We start from the raw sequence: 22,861 nt of genomic DNA, 5'->3' as shown, positions 1-22,861 counted from the left end.
TAATGGCTTAGTCGCTCGTAGCTAAATGAATCAATTGCAGCTGGTCACGCCAGGCTTCTGAACAGGCAAAGCCAAGGCAAGCCAATGTTAGCTACCGCTGCCGTCTGTTCTCCAGCATCCGTCATCCCTACAGTAATGATCCGGCTGACACTGGTCCAAACCCATACTACTGGTACATATAATTCAGTCGTCGACAAAATCCCATCCAATCCCCACCTTTTTTACACCGTACTATGGTAGATGCGCAACAAAGGGTCTAAAATGGAGAACGAAGCTGTACACCGCAGAAGGTGGTTTTGCCAAGTTGCTTATAAAACAGGCTTTTTGATGTCGTACGTGATGAAGCGAGAGAGAAAAAAAAAAAAAAAACGTGGTCGCACCCGACATTGCTCCAGAGACAATGGCCAATGGGTTCGTCTTATTTTTCCTTGGAAGAAACCCAGACGAGAAAACCACTTTCCATTTCATGTAATAGCGTGGTTTGGCATGAGGATTAGGTACCCCATCCTTGCTTGCTTCTTCTTCTTCTTCAAAAGTAAGCTGATCATAATTCTACGCGTACCCTCTTTCCTTCAGATCGATCGATCTGCTCGCCCAGCCCAGTGTGTGCCATTGTTGTGTTATTGTTTTTGCTACTCTCACTCTCACTCTCACTCTCTTCCAACCCCACTTTTGTCAATTGCCTTGGGCATTTTTGTCCTGGGCTTTCTTGTGTTTTTCTGATCAACTACAGTAGCATTGCACGGAGCAAGTCAGAATAAGGGTCGCGAATCCCCGTCGCGTTACTCGAGCTCCCCTCGGAGCTTCCTAGTCAAGGTAGGATTCCTTAGCTGATTGCCCACCCTCCCGCCAGGCACCTCTGGAACATGAAACCAAGCTTCACATGCCTCACCCTGGTTTTGGCGCACATCATCTCCAGTATCGTTTCCACAAGCAACAGAGGCGCTCCACTCAAACCACAGCACCATCCATGTACCTTAGCAACCTAGGTATCCAAGGTACCCAAGGTATAATCCATCAAGTCTTGCGCACCGTGGAACGTGTCTTGGAGTCTTTTCTCTCGACCAACAAGACGCGAAAGCTACGTGCCTAGCTCTTGCTTGCCTTGCCTACATCAGCAGTCTTGGGGTTTTTTTTTCCTTGCTGCAACTTGCTGACATTGTTCGCTGTCCATTAAAGGCAGGGCTCCATCCGGCAATCATCGTTTAACTTGCAGCGATTATGGCGGACCCACAGGCGACTCACGCTCACGCTCACGAGCAACCCGAGAACCTTCCAGCCGAAGAACAGCAAAGGAACCCATACTCGTCTGCCAACCGATGGAGACATCAGGAGTCGTCCAAATTCGCCCGCCACGCCGCAGCCGCCCATGCGCAAGGGTCTGCGCCTGGCCAGGCGCGCGAGCCCGAGAATCGCGGCAACTCGGCTGACCTCGCCGCGTTCCTCAACAAGACGCGCATAACGCCGGCCGAGGATTCCCAGGCGGGAGGTTCGTCGCCCAAGGACCCCGAGTCCAAGTTCAAGCCGATCGTCATTGGCGCCGCCGAGGCGCGCAAGGAGACGGGCACTGCGGACCACCCCGACGTGTATGACAGCCAACCTGAGCCCAAGGGGGACGGCAAGGAGATTGCTTGTGGGCCGCTGCTCAATTATAGGCGCATGGAGGCCGGTCGTTGGCTTGGCAGTGTCTTGATTGTTACAAGAGGTGGTGGAAAGGTTCAGAAGCACACTCCGACGTTGTCGATTCGGAAGCTTGGGCCCAGGGTCGCCGCCCCTAACGGAGTCGTCCCGGCCGGGAAAGAGGTGGAAGCTGCGGCAAAGGGACCGTCGCAACCTGCCGACGTCACAGATACGGAGACGGCGGACGGGTCAAAGTCAGAGGCTGCCAATAATACCGAGTCGGTCCAAAACACTGTTGCGGAAAGTGCTCAAGACGCTCCGGCGCAACAGGAGGGGTCATCTGTCACGGGCTACTGTCTATATTCGGACCCGCGGAACACCTTTTGGCGCTTTGACCTCGATGTCCCAGTCGAGAGCCAGGAGATGAGGTGGGAGTATACCCTCCCGGGTATGCACTTCATCAGCAAGACCAAGCCCCAAAGGAACATCTTTCACGTCCCTGCCGCATCCGAGTCGATGCGCCTCATGTTCCATTCATGCAACGGTTTCAGCGTGGGAACCGACGAGGAGGCATGGAGCGGTCCGGCGCTGTGGAATGACGTCCTCCGTGTTCATGAGGAAAGGCCATTCCATGTCATGATCGGCGGCGGTGATCAGATCTACAATGATGGCATCCGTGTAGACGGACCGCTCCGCAAGTGGACGGATATCGGTAACCCGAAGAAGCGCCGTGACCACCCATACCCCGAGAGCCTGCGCCAGGAGTGTGATGACTACTACCTCAAGAACTACCTTCGATGGCAAGTACTCGGAAATTCAACTGTTGTGAAGATCTGGAATCTGGGCAGACCGGGAAACTAACTGCTCGAATCTCAGGTACTCAATATTCCCCTTTGCAAATGCCAATGGGCAGATTGCTCAACTCAACATTTGGGATGACCATGATGTAGGTTTACATGATGAGGGTTTTACAGCCATGGCCACAGCTGACATCGTATGAATGTTGCCAGATTATTGACGGCTTTGGTTCATATACCGATCATTTCATGCAATGTGATGTAAGTGCGCTGCGCATATTGTGCTCTCTTTATCTAGCTACATCGCCAATGCTCCGACATGTTGCTCACAAACTCAAAGGTATTCAGGGGTATCGGTGGCACAGCCCACAAATACTATCTTTTGTTCCAACAGTAAGTTGCCCTCATGTCACTGTAGTCGTTATGGCCTATGGCGCAATGCGGTCTTGGACTGTTGCTACCCTTTAAGTGGAGATATACTGATTCGGATTTGGCAGTCATCTACCACCTCCCGCATCAACATACACATCCGATGTCGCCGCTGTCGAAAGGGCACCCGATGGCGAGGCCCACGATCCTAATCAACTTATGGACACTTATGTGGCGCCGCGCATGACTGAATCGCAATACATTGTGGGAAACAAGCCTGGGGTAAGTTGATTCCCGGGAACCGGACTCGACCATGATCAGTACTGACTTTGTATGTCTTCTCAGCCCTACGTAGCCGAACACTCACACAACATGTATGCGCGCCTGGGTGCACGAATGGCTTTCATTGGCATCGATGCTCGGACCGAGAGAACACGGCATCAGGTCAACTACCCAGAGACATATGACTTGATCTTCAGTCGCTTGCGGGAGGAGCTGAGCGCCGCCAAGCAACAAGGCCAACCCATTCGGCATTTGATAGTGCTTCTAGGTATCCCTATCGCCTATCCGCGTCTCACCTGGCTCGAAAACGTCTTTTCCAGCCCACTTATTGGGCCGCTCAAGTTGTTGAACCGGCGTTTCGGATTTGGAGGCGGCTTCTTCAATCATTTTGACGGCAGTGTTGACCTGTTGGATGATTTGGATGACCACTACACGGCGCGGACGCACAAGCGGGAACGAAACAGCCTGATTGAGCGGTTGCAGGGTGTTTGCGCCGAACACTCTGTGCGTGCCACCATCTTGGGCGGCGACGTTCACCTTGCGGCATTCGGTCGCTTCTACTCCAACCCCAAGCTTGGGATCCCGATTGAGAATGACCACAGGTACATTCCCAATGTTATCTCATCAGCCATTGTCAACAAACCCCCACCAGCAGCGGTCGCAAACCTGCTTGCACGCCGCAATAAGATTCATCATTTGAACCGCGACACAGACGAGACGCTGTTGAAGTTGTTTGACAAGGACCCGGGTGACTCGAGCAAGACAGCCGGGCACAACAGTGTGACCATGCCCAGTCGTAACTTTGCAATCATCACTGAGAACTCGGCCAACAATGGGAGCCGTCAACCGGCCGCAGGTTCTGGAGCTACACACCTCGCTCCCCCTGGGTCTACAAACGGCACAAATGGCACAAACGCCGGTGCTACCAATGGAAACACGAGCAATACCCACCTGGCTCCTCCGGGATCGTCTGCCGGTGCCAGTGCCGTCACCTCGGCCGCTTCGTCAGTCCGCTCGCAGGTACCCGGCAAGGACGGGCACTACCCGATCAGTGCAGGCGAGACAGGGTGTGGCACGACGCACCGCGCCGCGACGGCAAAGCACGGCACGGCCACCGACGGCAGCCTGGACGTCTGCATACGCGTCGAGATTGACAATTCGGACAAGAAGGGCACCACACAGTCGTACGGCCTCTCGATCCCGGTCCTCGAATTCGACTCGGCACAACCGGCGCACAGGAGGACGCTGGCTGAGGCTGCCAAGGCTGCAATCTCAGCCGGCCATACGGACACGGCGACGGACGGCAAGCAAAAGACAGAGAAGGGCGGCTTGGCTGGGCAGATAAACGGGAACGGACAGCCTGCCGATGGGGCTGGCGCTGCCGGGAGCGCTCCCGTAGCTGGTGTGAATGGTCAGAAGACGCAGTAATTACAAATGAGGTGAATTGCGCTGGGGTTGTTGGTAATTTTGGTAATTTTGGTGGGTTAAGATTTACTGGGTGGTTGTTTTTAAACGATATCCCCTTGATTTTTGGTGGTTTCTTTTTTGTGTCTTTCGACGTTGTTTGCTTAAATACTTGTACCCCCTTTTTTTTTGCTGAGCAGCATCGTTGTACCCACTGGATATACAGGTTCAGTAGACAATGTTTTGGCACTTGACATTTTGGTCTCTAGATGAGTGGTAACAATAATATTGTATACGCTTTTGTTGTCCTAGACTGAATCCTTTCTGCGCGTCTCTACGAAGTAGTTGTTCTTTTCTAGAGGAATTGCATTGCATCAAAAAAGCTCAATTATATGAAAAGGTCCCAATTGCAAATAAGAATACCCCCAAAACCATAGGTACACATTTGGTAGTGCTTTGTTCCTTTCATCTTCCCAGCCTCCACTCAGGGGAACGTCAGTCCCATTCGACAAAGTCAGGCTGGCTTAACGACAGCCCGTGTAGTAATAGGCGCCAGGTCAGTATAATACTCACAACCCGTGGCTGTTAGGTCTGTATACAATGCAAATCGTTATCAACCCAAAGAGAAATTCACAATAACGTTTAAACACTTTCGAATATAAATATTAAATCCAGTTATATTTGGAATTTTATTAACTTTATTATTATAGTTTGAAAAAAGTCCGGCTTTTGGTGAGAAACCTTGTCCATTTCAGAGCCCTGTTCACTTCTGGGTCGCCCCGGTCATAGTTCGGCCTCACTCACAATGTTACTGGGAGAGAAAATTCCCCGAATTTGGGATCCGAGGCGTCCAGAAACGGACGTCTTTGCTACCCATGCTTTTCCAGCTAAAGCCTGTGCTGTACCGTTTCAATCACGTCTCCAAACCCCGCACCACCTTTACGAAATTCAGGTTGCACTGCCCACTGTTAACAACACATTGGATACCAACTCCGTACTTATGCTTAATGTTATAAAACCCAAAATAAACTGCCCTACTCCAAACAGGTTTTTATGTCAAAAACTGGCACAACTTTCGTAATTAACAAGGGAAAAAAAAGGCCGCAGATCTCCCACAATCGACAACAACAAAAAAACAAAATCAAAGGAGTGCTACGGCCAAACGAGTTGCAGTGACGCGAGGCCCGGGCCGGGCACAGGCTTTTTTGCATGGCATTTTCACCAGGTCATTGGGACCGCCCTTCTCAGCTTCACCAGCAGCGGGCCCCGCCGCGCGAGGACATAGAGGCCCTGGTCGTCCCAGTCCCGACACGACTCGTCGAGCTCCATGTCAAACTCCCAGAGCAGCTTGGCGAGAAAAGTCTGGGTGGTGATGTGGGCGAGGTTCCTCGCAATGCACTTCCGAGGGCCGTAGCCGAACGGGTTGAAAGCCTCGCGGTCGTCGCCCTCGAACTCGGCTGGTCTGGGGTCGAGCCAGCGCTCGGGCCGATAAGAGTCGGCGTCGTGGAAGTTGGAGGCCGATCGGGAGGTGGCGAACTGGTTGACGCCGACGATGGTGCCTCCTCGGACGAATTTGCCGCACTGGAGAGTTTCGGTTAGTTATACGTGTGAAGAGAGAGAGAGAGAGAGAGAGAGAGAGAGAGAGAGAGAGAGAGAGAGAGAGAGAGAGAGAGAGAGAGAGAGAGGTATATAAGGAGGAAAGGGGACTTGCGATTTGGGCCCCAGCTGGAGGGACCTGGCGAGTCAGAGTGCCGGGGATGGTTGGACGTCTGCGCAGCGTCTCGCGGAAACAGGCGAGCAGGTAGGGCAAGTTCTGGACCTGCTGGGCCGTGATTTCATCCGACGACTTGAAGGCCGCGCGGACCTCCCTCACGGCCTCGGCATATGCGTAGGGCGTCGTCAGCAAGTGGTAGATGGTGCTGATGATGGAAGACGGCATGGCCTCTGGGGTCCCGAGGATCAAGTGCACGCAGTTGATCCAGACCTTGTCGTCCTTCAAGCCCTCGCTCTTTGCCCTGCTCATCAGGTAAGAAGCAAAGTCGCCCGAGTTCTCGTCGGCGACTGCGTGCTTCTCGTCGGCCATGCGCTTGAGCACCATGTCGTGGACGTCCTTGACCGGCAGCACGCAGTCGTAGCCCGTGAACCCCGGCATGCTCTCGACGGCGTTGATGAGGATGCTGGGGCCCCGGCGGAGCTGCAGGTAGTAGCACTGCACCCAGTCGAAGAGGCTCTTGAAGAGCGCCAGCGAGGGGTGGACGGTGCCCTGCGACATGATGGCGTTGAGGTCGCGTCCCACGGTGAGCTGTCCGCCGAGATCAAAGAGGGCATTCTCGATCCATGCGCCAATGTCGACCACGGCCGAGACTGACGAGGACGACCCAAGATGGGCTTTGACGCCCTCAATCATCCGGTCGATGCATCCCGTGATGATATGGCCCCGCTCGACCAAGACCTGATGCGAGAAGGCATAGGCAAGCGTCCGCTTCTGCGGCCGGTGCTCGTCGCCGTCGGAATCGATCAGCGCCTTGTGGTCGGCAAAGACGGCCGAGTACAAGATGGGATCCTTGTTGAAGAGCGTGGTCTCGCCGTTGGCTTGCTTGTTGCGCCCGTAGATGTCCCTCCAGGCCTTGGAGCAGTTGTACGTCAGCTCGTCGGGGGCGATGCGCACCACAGGTCCGTACTCGGCGTGCAGCCGCTTGAGGTCGTAAGGGATCTTGCCCTGCATGAAGCGAACGACGTAGGGAAACCTTGAGGCTCTCCACAGGAGAGGTCCCGGGTACGAGCGAAGGGGGTGGAAGAAGATGTTGTACACGGCCTTGAACACCACGGCGAGGACGATGAGTGCCACCGTCCAGACGGAAATGGGCAGCGACGCCAGGCGCTCGCTTGGAAGCTCGAGGACTGTCATGGTGACATGTGTTGGTTGTTAGGTGTCTAGACACACGGAGGCAAAGTAGAAGAAAGCTATTGTTTTAACCATGACCTGTATCCGCTGTCATCTGTCCCTTTCCCCTCCAAACCCCCCTCAAGCCGGTGGATAGAGATGGGCAATCTCATTTCCTTTACGTTACTATTTCTAGTGTATGGGCTCCCGGGATCCGTCGACCGCCGCCGATAAGCCTCCAAAAACAGGCAATTTCGCCGGTACCGAGACCGCGTGGCTACATCGTCATCAATACGCTCAGGCAAACCCCAATGACTCGAAGTCGGTTCCTCACCCCCCATTTTGTTCTAGCATTTTCAAAAATTTGTGTCAAAATCTGGCGCTAGGCCCACGGCTTTGCCGGGCACCACCCTGGGGGTATTTACGGTCCACGGCACATGGCCAGGGATATGACGCGCCTAGGGCCTACGTATTGATTCCACTAAAGGACGATCGCCTACGGCCGTCTCCGATGCGACCTCTCTTCCTGCAAAAAAAGAAGAACCACCTCTTATCCGATGCGACGTTTTAATGACTCGAACCCGACTCGCTTCTTTCAAGCGTATTATTCAGGCCTGAGCTTCAAGGATCTGTTGACCAACGCCGATAAGCCTCCTAGAGACTCACTATGTAGATATATGTCACTATGGAAATATCTATCACTATGCCTCCTCCTCCTCCGCACCGTGCTTGGAACTTTTGAGGCTTATACCACGACGTCTTGTCCGTCCCTTATCTCTTCGTCATGGCTGCCACAACCAAGAACCACCAGGACTGCGGGCCCATGCGATACCAGTCGTCAATACCTGTGCCCGCACCATTGTACGAGAACACTGCCTACCCGTCCAGGTTCCGCCCGAGAATCAGCAAACACACCGACGTGGCCGACAAGGCGTGCTGGGAAGCGTGCGACGACTTTGAGAACGCGACTGGGTTGAAGTTGAAGGCCGACAGCGTCGGATGCATCAACCCCGTCGGCGGCAATGTCAATGCACTGTGGTTTCCGGAGGCGATTCCCGAGAGGCTCCGCATTATTTCCTACCTGTCGGAGCTTCTCTTCCGACACGACGGTGAGTCGATATGTCGTCCCGGAGGGGTTGAACTCTTTGTCTCAACCTGCTTCCGAGGTCCGTTGGCTGACTTGAGCTGGGCAATACTGCATGTAGACCTTACCGACGATGCTGTGACACCAGAGCAGGTACGCACACGACGAGAATCAAGACTCGTCGGATGCCTTTTTGCGCGGTCCGAAAATGCTGACTACTCGTGCCTGTATTCCAGTTCGACGAGGTTCACGGGCCGTTGGCGCGATTCCTCGGTTCCGAGTCGAAGCAAAGCGACCACACCACAAAGCATAATGCAATGAACACGATGCAGGCTCGCGTCGCCATCGAGGCGCTCGAACAGGACGAAAGACTGGGCAAGCTCGTCATCGAAAAGTGGAAGGGTATCGTGAGCGTCCGCGGACAGGATGCATTTATGGAGCACAAGACGTTGGACTCTTACTTGCACGTGCGGCACTACGATGCCGGAGCCTACTCTGTATGGTCGCAGATCCTGTTCTGCTGCGACGTTCGCCTCACCGACGAGGAGCTCACGGGCCTGGAGCCCCTCACCTGGCTGGCTTTCACGCAGATGATCCTGTGGCACGACTACTGTTCGTGGGATAAAGAAGCAGCCACTTACCTGGAGCGCGAAGAGGGCGGATCCAACATGAGCGCCGTGCAGGTCTACATGGCCATGTACAGCCTCGACCAGCATGCCGCCAAGGACTTCCTGCTGTCAGAGATCGAGAGGATCGAAGACGAGTATTGCACGAGGAAGGCGAGCTACATGGCCGAGTGCTCGCCGGCACACCACATCACACACTACATCGGTCTGATCGAACTGTGCATGGCCGGGAACACGCTGTGGCACCTGTCCTCGCGCCGATACTGCCCGGCGGCTCCGCTCCCCAGACGAGAGGACATGGGCAAGGTGAACCTCAGCCCGCCTGATGTTTCCGAGGTCGGCATGCCGGTAAACGGCGCAAGGTCGGACGGGGGCATCCTGACTCCGGTCTCGAGCCGTTGCGGCGCCGAAAGTCTCAGGCCGTTCTGGAACAACCAGCGGACCGAGTACACGACCATGACGCCCGCCGAGACCGGTTCCGACAGCAAGAAGAAGATGAACAAGGCCAAGGCATCATCATCATCATCATCATCATCATCATCACACCACCAGACGATGGCGGACCTGCTGACCGTCGCGCCCTGCGCTTGGCCCGCCGAGGCGGACGAGGAGGATATCCTGGCGGCCTACCTGTACACGGCGGCGAGACCGGCGAGCGGCGCCCGCGACAAGCTCATGGACGCGCTCGACAACTGGTACCGCGTCCCTCCCGAGGCCCTCGCCACGATCCGCACCATCGTCCGGATCATGCACAACGCCAGCCTGATGCTCGACGACGTCCAAGACAACTCGCCGGTGAGGAGGGGCAGCCCGAGCGCCCACGTCGTCTTCGGCACGGCCCAGACGACGAACTCGGCGAGCTACGTCATCATCAAGTGCGTGGACCTGGCGCGGCGGCGGCTGGGCGACGACGCCTTGTCGTGCCTCCTGTCCGAGCTCGGCCAGCTGCACCTCGGCCAGAGCCACGACCTAGCCTGGACGTTCCACTGCAGGGCGCCGTCGATGGCCGAGTACTACGGCCACCTCGAGCAGAAGACCGGCGGGCTCTTCCGCGTGGCCGCCCGCATGATGCGCGCCTCGGCGACCCAGAACAGGCACCTCGACGCCTGCGGTCTCATGAGCCTCCTCGGTAGGCTCTACCAGCTGCGCGACGACTACCAGGACATCACGTCCGAGACCCTCTCGACGTACGACGACCTGGACGAGGGCAGCTTCACCCTGCCACTGATCCACGCCCTCGAGCGCGAGGACAAGCACGGCGGCGTCCAGCTGCGCAGCATTTTGCAATCCGCGCGGGCGGCGCGGTCTGCCTCGGCCGCAGCCTCGAACGACGGTGCGAGGTTGCCGGCCGAAACGAAGCTGCTGATTCGGGAGATTTTGGAGGAGGCCGGAAGCCTAGAGTACACTAGGGCGGTTATTTGCGACTTGTACGACGAGACGAGAGCCGCGCTGGCCGAATTGGAGAACGAGGCCGGGCCGGGCGGCATAAATTGGATGTTACGATTAATTACTTTCCAGTTAAAAATGTGAGATAAATATAGCACAATGTATAAAAACAGTAAAATGCACTATTACATAAAAAATAAAATACATTAATGTGGTTTCTTAATACCTTGTGTGAGGGTCTTTGCCCTGGTAACGTACTACTCTTGGGTGCAAGATTGATAGAATTGAGGTTCTACGAGGGTAGGAAACTATCTAGGCTGCGCCTTGCCTTGCGCACTGAGGAATGCGGCTCCTGCTATATACACGGCGACCGTCACGTGTGTGTGGCTGGTCCCGGCTCACGTGGCTGAGCCAGTGCGCCACCGGCTCCGGCCCTCAGGGGTTAGCCCCCTAACAAAAACAAATATATAAAATAGAATAACTTATTTAATATTGCGTTCAAACAATAACTTTCGATTGGGTTTTCGGTATAAGTTTCTGGGCCCGGGTTATATTGTGCGAAAATCTTGCCCAAAGTAATGGGTGCGAAATTGGGGTGCATTCGATTAGTAGGTTTATGCGTTTGGGCATATTGCATTACGATTATTTTTAACAGTTAGATTCAAGGGCACGTTGAAAATAATGGTGCTGAACTGGTGACGGTGTACCCTTCCGATTTCCCAGGCCGATTTGAGCAGAAAACCAATGTTTGTGACATTTCTATTCACGGCTTTAATATGCATCCTTCCACTGCCTCTTTAACTACCTTCGTCTATTACCTATTACGTCGACGATAAATATATCCTGCTGAAGTCAAGCCCCTCATCCCCAATGCGATGCTTCCGGGCTGGATATAAGCCCACGTATCGCAACTGGCCCATGGATTTGAAATATTAATTTCGTAGAGCAAAACGCGCTGGCCAATATCGCCGAGTCACCAGCAATTTCCGACATGAGTCGAGTTGATATTTATTTACTATGCATTACTCGACATGGGAGATACTTGGCATATGTAGGTATTTATTTTTATATTTGTGTATTCTATTAACGTATGTAGCGGCGACTCCCGTGCAATGGCATTTCTAAACCCAGTTTTCCGTAGAAAGTTGCAAACACTCTAGTTCTCTACCACTACAAATCTAAGCAAGAAACTATTGTTAAAAACAAGGAGCCGCCCGGTAAATTTTGACCGGAAATTTTTTACTTTCCTGTTTACTAACATAAATGTAACAAACGCTTAATATTCGCAAAACTTTTCTACTAGTTAACCCCAAACTTTTACGCGCCCTTTGTTTCTTTCGAAAACCGACTCGCAAACTAAAATTATCGGCATCGAACAATAAGTGTCAATATGAAGTTTTCAGTCACCCTTTTGAGTACCGCCATCGCGTTTAACGGCGTCAACGCTATTTGGGACCTGCCAGAGTCATTTACCAAAGTAGAGTTGCGTTCCTACTTCTTGCATTACATATTTCCATGTATAAATTATTGCGAAAATTATCATCTCAGAATGGGTCGAAAGGATCTGATCGAATATCAACGCGAGTGCAAGGCGGATTGCACCGAAATATTTTATTCATAAGAGCCTGAAGAGCATGGAGAGCCTAGAGAGGAGTAGTTAAAGTGCCAACTTCAGCTTTTCACGTCGTTTGGTTGGATAGTCTGAGACGGCCTCCCCATGTCAACCCCTTGACACTGCCCGCCGCTCGAAAAAAAGGGGGGATGTGATCCCGTCAATGTTCGTTTCGTTTTACTACCTTTCTCTCTCTTATATCTGTCACTTTCGCGACCAGTGTTTTGTTATCCAGTTGAGCCTATAGAATAAAATTATTCTGCTTATTCAACGGTCCAAGACTTGTGCTTGTGCCTTCTCTGTCCATCTCTAAAAAAAGCATGTTGTTTTGACTTTGGTACATCTAACATACCACTGGTACCACGCCGCCATATACTCTTGGCGTTATAACAATCTGCTCAGCCCCAACTCCAGCCCCATCTGTAACAACAGAGTCATATGCTCCCTATAGTTCATTTTTGACCAGGCCAGACCCAGACAGCTGAGGCCTCCCCGCTGTAACTAGCCTAGACTAGACCCTTTTGCTTTTTGGTACACACAAATGCAGCAAACGAGTATGCATTATAATTCCTTCTCCCTTACTGGATAATAGATCTTAGTAGTTACGTCAATGAGTCCAAACGGATGGCTGCCTAAACTCATTTGTAACTCAACCTGCAGGCTCTCTCTGCGGTGCGTACGACTTTAGAAATAGAAAAAACCTTTTGCGTTTGAAAAGTTAATTAAATGTTCAATTCATAAAACTTCACCGTACTTGACATCCGTAGGTTTTGTTTGGAACTTGCACCAGCCAACTTACGCAACTCGTTATTCAGCTTCTCTCAACTTCAAAAACCAACACACTTTTGCCATAGAATACCTTACCATATATCCCTTTTCCCCATCAATAATTAAAGATGTCAGTCACCGCTGGTAATGAGACCTTGTCATCATGCCAGTTAACCGCGCCCCCTGGCTTCACTTATAAAGATCCAGACTGCAAGGTCCTTTGTCAACCCACTCAATGGACGGATGCAATCTCATTCATCCTCGTCAACTACCTTGCACATGCCGGAACTATTATCAGTCAGCCGGGCCAGAGCACTTTCAAAAGTGTTTTCAAGGTCGTGCTGGCATTTTTGCTTCCTGGAAGTGGGGTTCTCCAAGGTGTCAATACCATTTGGAACTGCGCCATCTTTGGGAGCTCTAATCTCCAAACTGCAGCACGGGCGGGGGCTCTCTGCGCCGTTGTCAGGCATGATACAGCCGCAGAACGCGATATTGCCATGTATAGGAGGACGCGGCCCGAACCCCCATCCATTCCCACTGAGACGCTCTATGAGGCAACACTCAATTCCTATCACTCATCGTTGGGAGCAATTCAAAATCTATGTCGTTCCTTCCAATGGCATCAACCGCATCGTGCCCAGGTCTTGTTGAAAATCTTCCTGGCTGCCCTTGCCCATTGCGTGTCCACCGTAAATTTACTCCTTTCATTCTTTACCGACAAACTTCCCGAATACTTAGTCCTACTCCTAGAGCATCTTAGAAGATCGCTACTCAGAACGGAGCAAGCTGTGGCCAGCTCTCAACTTCAACCAAAGCCTCGTAAGTCGCAAATATTATCATGTATAAGTGCAAACAAGACGGCTATTTTATGGATGGGTCTCGCTAACTTTAATACGCCGTCACCAAGAGGTTACTAGCATGAAAGCAATTAGGATTCACGGAGTTTGCCGATTGCCCAAAGGCTATGATCTGATGCTTGTCCCATCTGACGCTGCCTTTATTAACGAGGAGAATCAGACGTTGATTGAAGTTAGCGCTGGATACAACGCTCTCAAGATTTTTATTTCAATATTTCAGCTGATTTACTCCAGCCACGCTATTTATCGCGCGAGAGGCGACCAAATAGACCGTTACGGTTTTGCTGCTTTCGGGTTAACCGTTATACCATATGCCTGGATGTCTTTGGTCAACCTAACTGGTAACTTGCTGTGCCCACAGTACAATACCATTTTTTTAGTGGGCTCCGAAGGTCTTGACCACCTTGAAAGGGTGCTTGCGGCGGCCACAGATGACGAAAAAAAACTTTTTCCCGTGCTAGGAGTCGTTGGGAGGCTCCACCGATCCACCGATACACAGATGCAGAAGCTTCACCGAGAGTTGCGAATCTGCGGCGGCGAGTTCACAATACTGGACTGGGGTTTGCAGTACTACCTCGTCGCAACAGCGACCACATCCTCACAAACAGAGCTCACCCGTCTTTCGCTTTTCACGACTTGGCTCCAGGCAATGGTGCTATCCGCTATCTTTTTACTGGAGCAATTTTGGAGCGAGTTTACGGGGGGGCACTGGCATCCGCTTCGCCAAATCCTTGAAGCAGAGACCACATTATCACAGCCAGAATTTCCCCGTCTTCCGGAGCTCACGAAGGCTTGGCGCCAGGAGAAAGTGCTATTAGCTATTGGCATGCTGGTAGCAATGGTTCCCCTCGCTGTCATAGGTGCCATTTCCCGCTTCCAAGGGGGCACCGATGATGACCCAACCCTTCAAGGTCTTTTAATGACCTGGCTAGCTCTCGGGATAGTGGTGGGGCCATGGCTTGCAGATGTCTTATCCAGTAAATATCTGGCCATCATTGTCGACAGCATAGGAACACGCCAGCTCTCTTATACTGGACATCACTACGATGGAAGTCTAGCAGGGCTTAATGGTATGCTTTTGGTTGTTTTTGCTCCGGTTGCTCCGTGTTTTCTCATGGTTCCTTTCCTTGGAATGGGGTTTGCCATGTCTGCGATGGCTAAATTTGGCGTATGCCGTCGTATATAGGTAGCACATGGGTCTAAAAGTAACTTGTCCAACTGGTCTTCCTATCAGAGTTGGTAACATCTGGCAGCTCATGTTCACACTTGGACTAGGAAGAAGGGCAGCCAAAAAAGCTTTACCTGACAGAGATTAAAACCGGCTCAGTCTAGAAGTCAGCCAGGTTTGGGTAGTTGGAAATCACATAGCTATTACTGTCTCTTTCTTGAGTGCTTAGCTCGTCCCTGCTCAGCCGTCACTGAGGGTTGTGATTCCCTGCCTCACCAAAATAAAAGCCGAGTTCCTTACTATTGGCTGCTGGAGTTTTGGGTCAAGTTTTAACTGGGCGAGACGAGGCTTTTGCACAGCCCCTTGACATGGACCCATCACTTGGCAAGCTTCAGTATTCCGGTAACTGAACGGCACGTTGGCCGCCATGGCTGGAAGCCAGTCATTTGTCACTCGTGCTGTTGGCACAAGCAGACTTCTGACGCCAGGCCTATATTCCGTCGCAAGCCTAAGTAATGGGAGGTGTACTTCTGCGTTCCAAGCCGCCTCCGATTCCCTCTCTTCTAAACATCTGGCTGCCTCATGTCTGATTTTAAGCAAGGCAAAAAGCTCACAGATTCTACTATCGTTGGTATGCTATCGTTACCATCCTTTGAAAGATACCAGCCTTGTGGCCAGGGTTCTTCCCCTATTTGTTCGAAATGATGGACCAGGGCTGGTTGCTCACTGGCTCGGATAAATGGAGTCCTGAAGGTCATGACCTTATCGATACGCCGATGTAAGTCTAGAACATCTGGGTCGGAGAGCTGTGCAGACGCGTTCGACAAGGACGCCATTAAAACTGGCTTCTCGAGCCGGTCAAGGTCTATGGTTCGTTTTATGGGGCTGGATAACCGCGGTGCGTCTAATGGCGGAGGCGTGACGGGATCGGCGAAATCGGGGTGCAACCCATTTATGCTGCCTCTTGAAAAGCGCTATGGGTGGTGCGTCGAGATTTCGGCTCGTTTTTATGACTTTCTCGAGGTCTGCCATCGCTCCAATTCGTAAACGCTCTCAAACAGCTAAAAATAATGGATGGCCTTGCATAACTCACTCACGCAGGCAACTGAAAAGCAATCCACACGTTTTCATTCGGTTTTCTGCCGCCTGGCTGATCTTTTCAAGAGTATTCCGTGATGGACTGTTTGGAGCAAATTTATCTTTGAGTCTACTTGACAGGGTGGAGGAAGATCCAAATTTGGCTGCGTAATAGCTGCAAACATCGGATCTAATCAACCATCTACAAAAATATCTCGAAGGAGCGCTGCAAATGCCGTGCCACATAATACATTGAACTCGGCTGGAGTGGGTGTAGAGAGAGAGATTCTTAAAGGGTTTCCGGGCGACTGAAGCGGCTGCAACACATCTTCCGTATTGGGCCAATACAAAAATTTACAAATGCAATAGGTGTTGTCTTAGCCATTTGGCCGCGCTAAAAGTCGCGGGCTCCTCCTCTCAAAAAGAGGGCGGCGCGGCGCAAAACCAAAGGCAACAATTGGCCAGCGCATGTGGTCACCAAATGAGCCCCGTACTACTTTTGCCCTCACTGGTTTTGACTAGCTAGAGGGCTCTTGTCAGCCACTCTTTTTTTTAACGAGCAACAGATTATGCAAAATAACACCCAGATCCAAACCCCCTCTAGATTTTTTTCCCGTCGTTTATGCTCCGAGTCGGCCCGGACTTTGCTATTTTTACTAGGAAATGAATCACGTTTAATGCAACTGCCTGCATTGTTCCAACTTTCACGAATACAAGCTTATTATTACGGCCAGGCATATATTGGAGCATTTAAGAGGATTAGGCATTATTAACGATGGTTTAAAAATTTAGAGAAGAGAGAGAGAGAAATCACAATTAACGACGCGCTGTAAAGACGCGTTTAAATCCGGGAGGTAAAGTCGTGATTACATACTGTTTGTTGATAGGCCTTTCGTCATGTTGATAGATTAACAGAACGTTGTTATGCGGTAGAAGTAGGTATATTGTGTATAAATTATTAAACAGTTGAGAGGTGAGCCTTTGAACGTTTTTCCGTTTTATACCATTAATTGGGTAGATGAGTCACGTGTAATTAGCCCGTGCAGCTTCGCCCGGAATTCATCATTCTATTAATAAATTAAACGTATAAATCCCTATTCCCACACTGCTATTATTAATAGGATTAAAGTTGCCCATAGCCCCGTTCGACGGGCTTGTGAACCAACCAAGCAATTATATTAATTACTTCCTATTCTGTTAATTAAAGTGGTAAAGGTTACAAAGTAGGGTTGTACAAGGACGATAGGCCCTTTTATAGGGACCTAACCCCTGTCGATTATCGATAAGTAATGCATACGCAAATGCATATAATTACAAACAAACAGTTATAAGCAGTATTCCTCACTAATTAAAATATAGCCTCTCAACTTTCTGGCCGTAAAACGGCTGGATAAATTATATTTACTACGATTATCTAGTTACTAAAATATAAACTAAGACAAAGTACACCAGAATAATAAATTATTGGGAGTCTTGGGATTTTGCTGCTTGGAAAAGATTTTTATTCATGCTAATTTTTATAGAAATTTTGCTATTATCTTCTACATCTTTAATATTGGTTAGTGTACTGAGCATTAACAATATAATGGGACAAACTTATGCCATGTGTAATATAGTTGCTGCTGGTGCAAAATTAGCCAGAGGTTTAAGTATTCTAGTTGCTTTTTTTTTTTTTACAAATTACAGGGATGTATAAATATAGAATATAAACAATGTATTCAAGTTTGATAATACTGCCACTATTAGAATTAATGGCTGCTAGTTTTTTTTGGGGGGTATACAAGTCGGAGTTAAAGTGCGCAGGGTTACATGTTAACATTATTATCAAAAGTGAACTTTTAAAGGCAAAAACAAATATCCTCTAGCTTAAGATTTGTTATAAATATTGCACGTATGATCCCTCTGCCATTCTTTTCACGTTTGTTTGACACAATCCAGCTGCACTTTCTTTGAGTGGATATTCCTGCTATTTTCTAAATCCCTTTTTTTGTTTTCAAACTGGTTTAAAGCCTGACCGCAAAGCTTTTTACTTGGCACAAGTACTTTCTGAAGCAAAATGCAATTCCCATCTGCTCTTATTTTCGGCCTTTTACTCCAATCCGCTGTTGCCGAACCTGTACGAGCCGCCCAGCCCCAAGGTAGTTGTCCAGCCGGGCAAACTCCTCGTATTAACGGCCGATGTCCCACCGGTGCGTTTGATTCTGGCGGTGTTAGATGCCCTACTGGTTCGGTGCCTCCTCAAAATGGCCAATGCCCTTCTAGTTATCAACCTTGCAACCCAGGTTATTTAGCGAAGCGAGATGACGGTAGGTTATAGAACACAAATCCCTCCCTCTTTCTACTCTGTGTTATTTTCATTTGGTGCTATTTACACCATCATGGCAAAGGAAAATAAAAACCAGATTACCAAGGCTTTTATATATGGAATGTGTAATATCTAATAATACTTAACTAATCTTACCTCGGCATTGACAGGTACGGCCCACAGTCTTGTCCCCCGCGACGGTGGCGTTATCGCCGCTTTGGGGTGTGTTATTGTTTCCGCTTGGTGTTGTATGTTGTGTTGCTGCAGACCTCCCAAAGATGAGAAAGGGAAAAAAAAGGACAGATATAACTCCGGTTTTATGGATGGGTGGATTGCGAGCAACATTGCTTCTGATATTTGATAAAAAGTGTTGAATATCTAGCCTTACTCCATACTCTTATGGTGTGAGGATTAGGAGACGCCCCCCCTCCTTTTTATTTTTTTGTCACGGTCAGGGTCAACATAGCACGTCAGCTAGTCTATTGGCACCTATCACGGAATTTTGCTCCTAGGAGAAGAAAGGAAATAAAACTAAGTTGTTAAGCTTGATGCGACGCGGATAAAAGGCATCGCTCTTGCCGGTCATTGGCCAGGCGTTCAGGTCCGAATCTCACAGTACCTCAGAATATTCCTATGAGTGTAGTCGTATGTGGTAATGGTAAACGGCAATGCCATTTATATATATTAGCAGGTATGCCGCTCGTGGTGCACATTATCCCAACAAAGAATTGGAATATCTGTACGAGGCTTGGTGTTATTATTTATTAGTGACGGCTGCCGTTTCCTGTCCAGTTGGTCGTATTAAATATTGCAAAATATTTCACCGGAAGCGACGCCAGCCCGTAACGGGGGACACTCGATATGTGAGTCCACTGCGATTTGTGCCGCCCACCCTAATGTGGCAATCCTATATGCCGGCCTCGCCTGGCCCCTCGGCTTCCAGGTTCCACTCGACAAAGAGTACCCTCCGGCCGTCTCTCCCTTGGACGTAAAAATGAGGTCTTGCAGGTCGGCCGTGCCTTTCTGGCCCGCCTGGACCGCTTTGATGGAAGCGGTCGGGGGCTCCTGCATCGAGGGTTTGGTCGGTTACGAACGAATTCGTCTACAAGGGGTGGTGGTATGGACCCTGAAAATGGAGGTACGCACGTCTCGTCTGCAAAATTGGCTCCCGTAGTCGTCAGCTGAGCCCAATTCTCGCCAACGATCCTCGAACCAGGTGGGATGGTGGGAGTATCCGTCAGGATATACGTGCCAGCATCGACGAAAACGATCCACCTGCCCGCCGCGCCGTTGATGGCGTCCTGGAGGCACTGCGTACCGTCCGTTACTCTGTCGCCCCTGAAGGACGCCCCGGTGCTTACAAAATCACCGGCAGAGGCCTGTTCGTACTGCGGCTTGGGTCGCTCAAAGTAGTGGTTTTGGGGAGGCCGAGAGGATTGCTGTTGTCGGTGAGGGCCAGGGACCGGGGAGAAGTCGTCTCCTGGATCAAATCCATCCCTTGACCGAGGATTTGCCCTCGCCATTTATCTCGTCGATAAACACTTTAACGTTCTCCGGTTTAACGTTATCAAGCGTCAAGTTCGTCGTGCCACTACCGAGCTCCTAGGTGGACTGGCACATGGCGACAGCTGTATCGGTGTTTCTAATAATCGACTCAATGATTGAAGTGCCGCCAATACCGCGCGAGGTGATCATCCGAAATGAGTTTGATGGCCGTCGACAACAATCGACTTCCATGCCCAGCCCCTCCCAGATCAGCTGCGCTGCCACAGTACAGTTCTTGAAGGTGATATGCTGCCCGGTAAACTGCTGGTTCCCACCATCTGCAACCAGTTTTCTGTTAGCCTGTAAAGGTATAAGCATGGCGCAAGATAGGCTGATACTTACAAATACCCCATTTACCGCCTGTGAAAGTGAGGTCGCTCATGTGGCCGCCGCTCCCGTTTTTGGTGACTACAGCTCGCATAGTATTGTTATCATAACGGCCCTCAGCGCTGCCTGCGTGAAAAAAAAGGGCGCTTCTCGGTGGCGGCACCAACCCAGGTCAGCGTGGGAAAATACCGGCGCGACGCCAGAAAGAATTGTTTTCAAGTTGATAAGCTCAAGAATATAATAAGGAGGTGAATACAAGCTTTTATGTGAAATTTGCCCCAATTTGACCAGATAACCAATTGGGATTCGTTAGCTTATATGCTAATCTTGGCCGCTTGGTGGTAGATGGATTGATGCAAGAGGTTCTCCAGGATAACACTTGGGGCCCTCGGCAGAAGGCCTCTCGTAAACCATTTCCCACGTCTCCCAATCGGTTGATTGAAGATGCAGGTTCTCGTACCATACCATAAAATACCCGGCGTCGACATAAGTCCAGCCAACGTCCCAAGCAGTATTTCCTTCGAGAGGTTCATGTTCTTCGTCGTCGATATCCTCCTCATCTTCCAATTCAACGCCCGTAGGCCCAGCAGTAGACATACCTTTATCGTGGTGCCCATGAGTACCATCAATAAGGACGACTTGGCCTCGGAGGTTCCAATGAATTCCTGGACCATGGTACCGATCCCGCTGCACGGTAAGGGAATTCAGGCATGCCCGGTCCACGTAAATGCAATATTTAAAACGCGGACACGCTTTAGATATCCACAAAGCGGCGGCGCCCCATTCGAGGAAACGGGCGCGTATGGTATCTTTAGACGCGCCTTCGAGGGTTTTATCCTCGAGAATGATCAATTCGAGGTCGGGACCCAATTCGGTTTGTACCGCTTTGTTTTCCAAATTTCCGGCGTATTGGTTTTCGAGTGAGGCGATAAATTTTGCCCAAAGCTCGTCGTCGTTGTAAGTGCCACGGGGAATTACAAGGTTCCATTTAAATTACCGCAGCCGATGGCGGGTATTAATGGTTTGTGCGAACTGGCCTTCGTTATCCGTATAATCCGGCGGGTATGGTGGTAAGGATCTGCTGATGATGCTCATTGTGGCTGGCTGGCAGCGAAGGGTCGGGAAGACCGCCTCTACGGAATACCTAGCGTTATACTAATAATAACCGGGCTAATTGGCGCCAAAGCTATCCAGCGCACTTGGGGGTCTTCACCCACGTGATTTACGTATCTCTTTATTAGGGATTCAGATCAGAGGACAACCGCCTTGGATATTTTACCTACACGTTATTTATTAATACACACAATCGACCCGTTGTTTACGCGTACATACAGCAGGTAGTACCGGTCTTGTAAATTTATCGATCACCTAGTCCTATCAACAGGTGATAGACATTCGTCGTTACTCACGCGTTGTAAATTTCGGTCCGGTTGACCAGGGGCTCATTTTGATACACAAACAAGGACAGCCAACCTCGTAGCAGTTTTGGACCACCAAATCGACATATATAACAGGTAAATAATTGGATTATATGCTTCTTCCAAGTGTTACACAGCTTCGATAATCGTCCTATTTTACGGATATGCTTTTAACTTATAAAGGGCCACTGAAATCACTTAGGATCCTTTTACTATTTTAGGAGCTTATCCTGATCCGATTTGCAACCAGGAATTCTCTTGAGCTTTCTGTGTAAGGGGGCTCTATAACATGCCTCAGTACTTGAGCTTTGAGTACCGAATTTGATCGCTCAGCGAGACTCACCTCAGCTAATCCCGTACCCGTCAATCCGGCACCGGCTTTTTCCCGGGCAAGTTACCGCCTTTCAATATTATTCTGCTGTTGATACAGCGATTTCTCCTTCGACATCGTTCCCTCAACCATCTGCGTCCTTATCCCAAAAGAAAGGAACGGTGGAACAGTTGAGTTCGACTAACGGAAAAGTTACTTCTGCTCCAAACCCCAAAGACCAGTGTGAAATGCAATGTTTCCAACAAACTGGCGAAAGAACATCAAAAGGAGCTTATATCATTAGCCAGGACGTTTACGGTGCATATTACCTCAATAACCAATTGGAATACTTGTAAGAAGTGCGGTGCTGTTGTTTATTAGTGACGACTGACGTTTCCTGTTCAGTTTGCCATACCAAATATTGCGAAGATCTGGAAAGCGTGCATAAAGATCGCTTACCTTTTTTCCAAATTTTGAAACCGCATGGATTCAATATATATATTCATTATATATGTATGTTTTTAATATCTCACGAGATAAGCAGTACGGGTTACAGTCAGCGCCGGGCTTACAGTGGAAGAAGGCATTGGCGGACCTTGGTGAGAAGGCGACCAAAAGGCCCCTTTTTTGCCTTGCCGTCGAGAGATACAGACCATTTTACCGGGTGCGTCTGGGAAAGTTTCCTCGCTTCACCGCTAGAAAACATGACGAGGAATGTGGTTGACGTTTTGGATTCAAGATCCAAGTGTTCAGCCGCATGCCAATACGAAATGTAGCCAGTCATTCAGAAGTTTTCCCCCTGGTCGCGCGATATTGTTTTCGCCTCAGTTGCGGTCGGGGATGCGCAGATCTTACTCTACAGAAGTCGCAATCTATTACTGTGGTGCTAGATTGGAAGCTAGACTGGGCTCTATAGTATAGAATCGTCATCATCACATCTGCACTCAATGCACTATACCCTCCAGTTCAAAAGATGCCAAACTCACCGCTTCTTGGTATTGCTTTTTTGCACCTTTTTGCAA

The 22,861-nt window shown here is 50.2% G+C and overlaps 9 protein-coding genes across 9 annotated transcripts; 6 read left to right on the top strand and 3 right to left on the bottom strand.

The window, feature by feature from the left end:
- Positions 1-1,221: 1,221 nt before the first annotated feature.
- PgNI_04846 (uncharacterized protein) lies at positions 1,222-4,754 on the top strand (the record flags this gene model as incomplete). The annotated part of the gene is made up of 6 exons (XM_031124887.1): positions 1,222-2,384; positions 2,497-2,566; positions 2,631-2,678; positions 2,758-2,810; positions 2,915-3,068; positions 3,132-4,754. 6 exons carry the CDS (start codon positions 1,222-1,224, stop codon positions 4,494-4,496), a joined length of 2,853 nt encoding a protein of 950 aa, XP_030985500.1. The 3' UTR covers positions 4,497-4,754.
- Positions 4,755-5,690: 936 nt separating this feature from the next.
- PgNI_04845 (uncharacterized protein) lies at positions 5,691-7,380 on the bottom strand (the record flags this gene model as incomplete). Its single annotated transcript, XM_031124886.1, has 2 exons — positions 5,691-6,053; positions 6,208-7,380. 2 exons carry the CDS (start codon positions 7,378-7,380, stop codon positions 5,691-5,693), a joined length of 1,536 nt encoding a protein of 511 aa, XP_030985501.1.
- Positions 7,381-8,140: 760 nt separating this feature from the next.
- Positions 8,141-10,596, top strand: PgNI_04844 (uncharacterized protein; the record flags this gene model as incomplete). Its single annotated transcript, XM_031124885.1, has 2 exons — positions 8,141-8,593; positions 8,677-10,596. 2 exons carry the CDS (start codon positions 8,141-8,143, stop codon positions 10,594-10,596), a joined length of 2,373 nt encoding a protein of 790 aa, XP_030985502.1.
- A 2,364-nt stretch (positions 10,597-12,960) lies between these two features.
- Positions 12,961-14,341, top strand: PgNI_04843 (uncharacterized protein; the record flags this gene model as incomplete). The annotated part of the gene is made up of 2 exons (XM_031124884.1): positions 12,961-13,651; positions 13,680-14,341. Coding segments are annotated over 2 exons (1,353 nt in total), but the record flags the coding sequence as incomplete, so codon positions are not given.
- A 1,220-nt stretch (positions 14,342-15,561) lies between these two features.
- On the top strand, positions 15,562-15,904 carry PgNI_04842 (uncharacterized protein; the record flags this gene model as incomplete). Its single annotated transcript, XM_031124883.1, is given in 2 exon segments — positions 15,562-15,635; positions 15,646-15,904. 2 exon segments carry the CDS (start codon positions 15,562-15,564, stop codon positions 15,902-15,904), a joined length of 333 nt encoding a protein of 110 aa, XP_030985504.1.
- Positions 15,905-17,990: 2,086 nt separating this feature from the next.
- On the top strand, positions 17,991-18,600 carry PgNI_04841 (uncharacterized protein; the record flags this gene model as incomplete). The annotated part of the gene is made up of 2 exons (XM_031124882.1): positions 17,991-18,240; positions 18,410-18,600. 2 exons carry the CDS (start codon positions 17,991-17,993, stop codon positions 18,598-18,600), a joined length of 441 nt encoding a protein of 146 aa, XP_030985505.1.
- A 440-nt stretch (positions 18,601-19,040) lies between these two features.
- Positions 19,041-19,762, bottom strand: PgNI_04840 (uncharacterized protein; the record flags this gene model as incomplete). Its single annotated transcript, XM_031124881.1, has 2 exons — positions 19,041-19,304; positions 19,334-19,762. 2 exons carry the CDS (start codon positions 19,760-19,762, stop codon positions 19,041-19,043), a joined length of 693 nt encoding a protein of 230 aa, XP_030985506.1.
- Positions 19,763-19,841: 79 nt separating this feature from the next.
- Positions 19,842-20,708, bottom strand: PgNI_04839 (uncharacterized protein; the record flags this gene model as incomplete). The annotated part of the gene is made up of 3 exons (XM_031124880.1): positions 19,842-20,062; positions 20,127-20,237; positions 20,489-20,708. 3 exons carry the CDS (start codon positions 20,706-20,708, stop codon positions 19,842-19,844), a joined length of 552 nt encoding a protein of 183 aa, XP_030983911.1.
- PgNI_04838 (uncharacterized protein) lies at positions 20,556-21,035 on the top strand (the record flags this gene model as incomplete). Its single annotated transcript, XM_031124879.1, has 1 exon — positions 20,556-21,035. The coding sequence occupies one exon, from the start codon at positions 20,556-20,558 to the stop codon at positions 21,033-21,035; it is 480 nt and encodes a 159-aa protein (XP_030983910.1).
- Positions 21,036-22,861: the final 1,826 nt, after the last annotated feature.

The sequence above is a fragment of the Pyricularia grisea genome (assembly GCF_004355905.1).
Source record: "Pyricularia grisea strain NI907 chromosome Unknown Pyricularia_grisea_NI907_Scaffold_2, whole genome shotgun sequence".
Classification (NCBI taxonomy): Eukaryota; Fungi; Ascomycota; class Sordariomycetes; order Magnaporthales; family Pyriculariaceae; genus Pyricularia; species Pyricularia grisea.
This window is presented reverse-complemented; position numbering and strand designations above follow the sequence as displayed.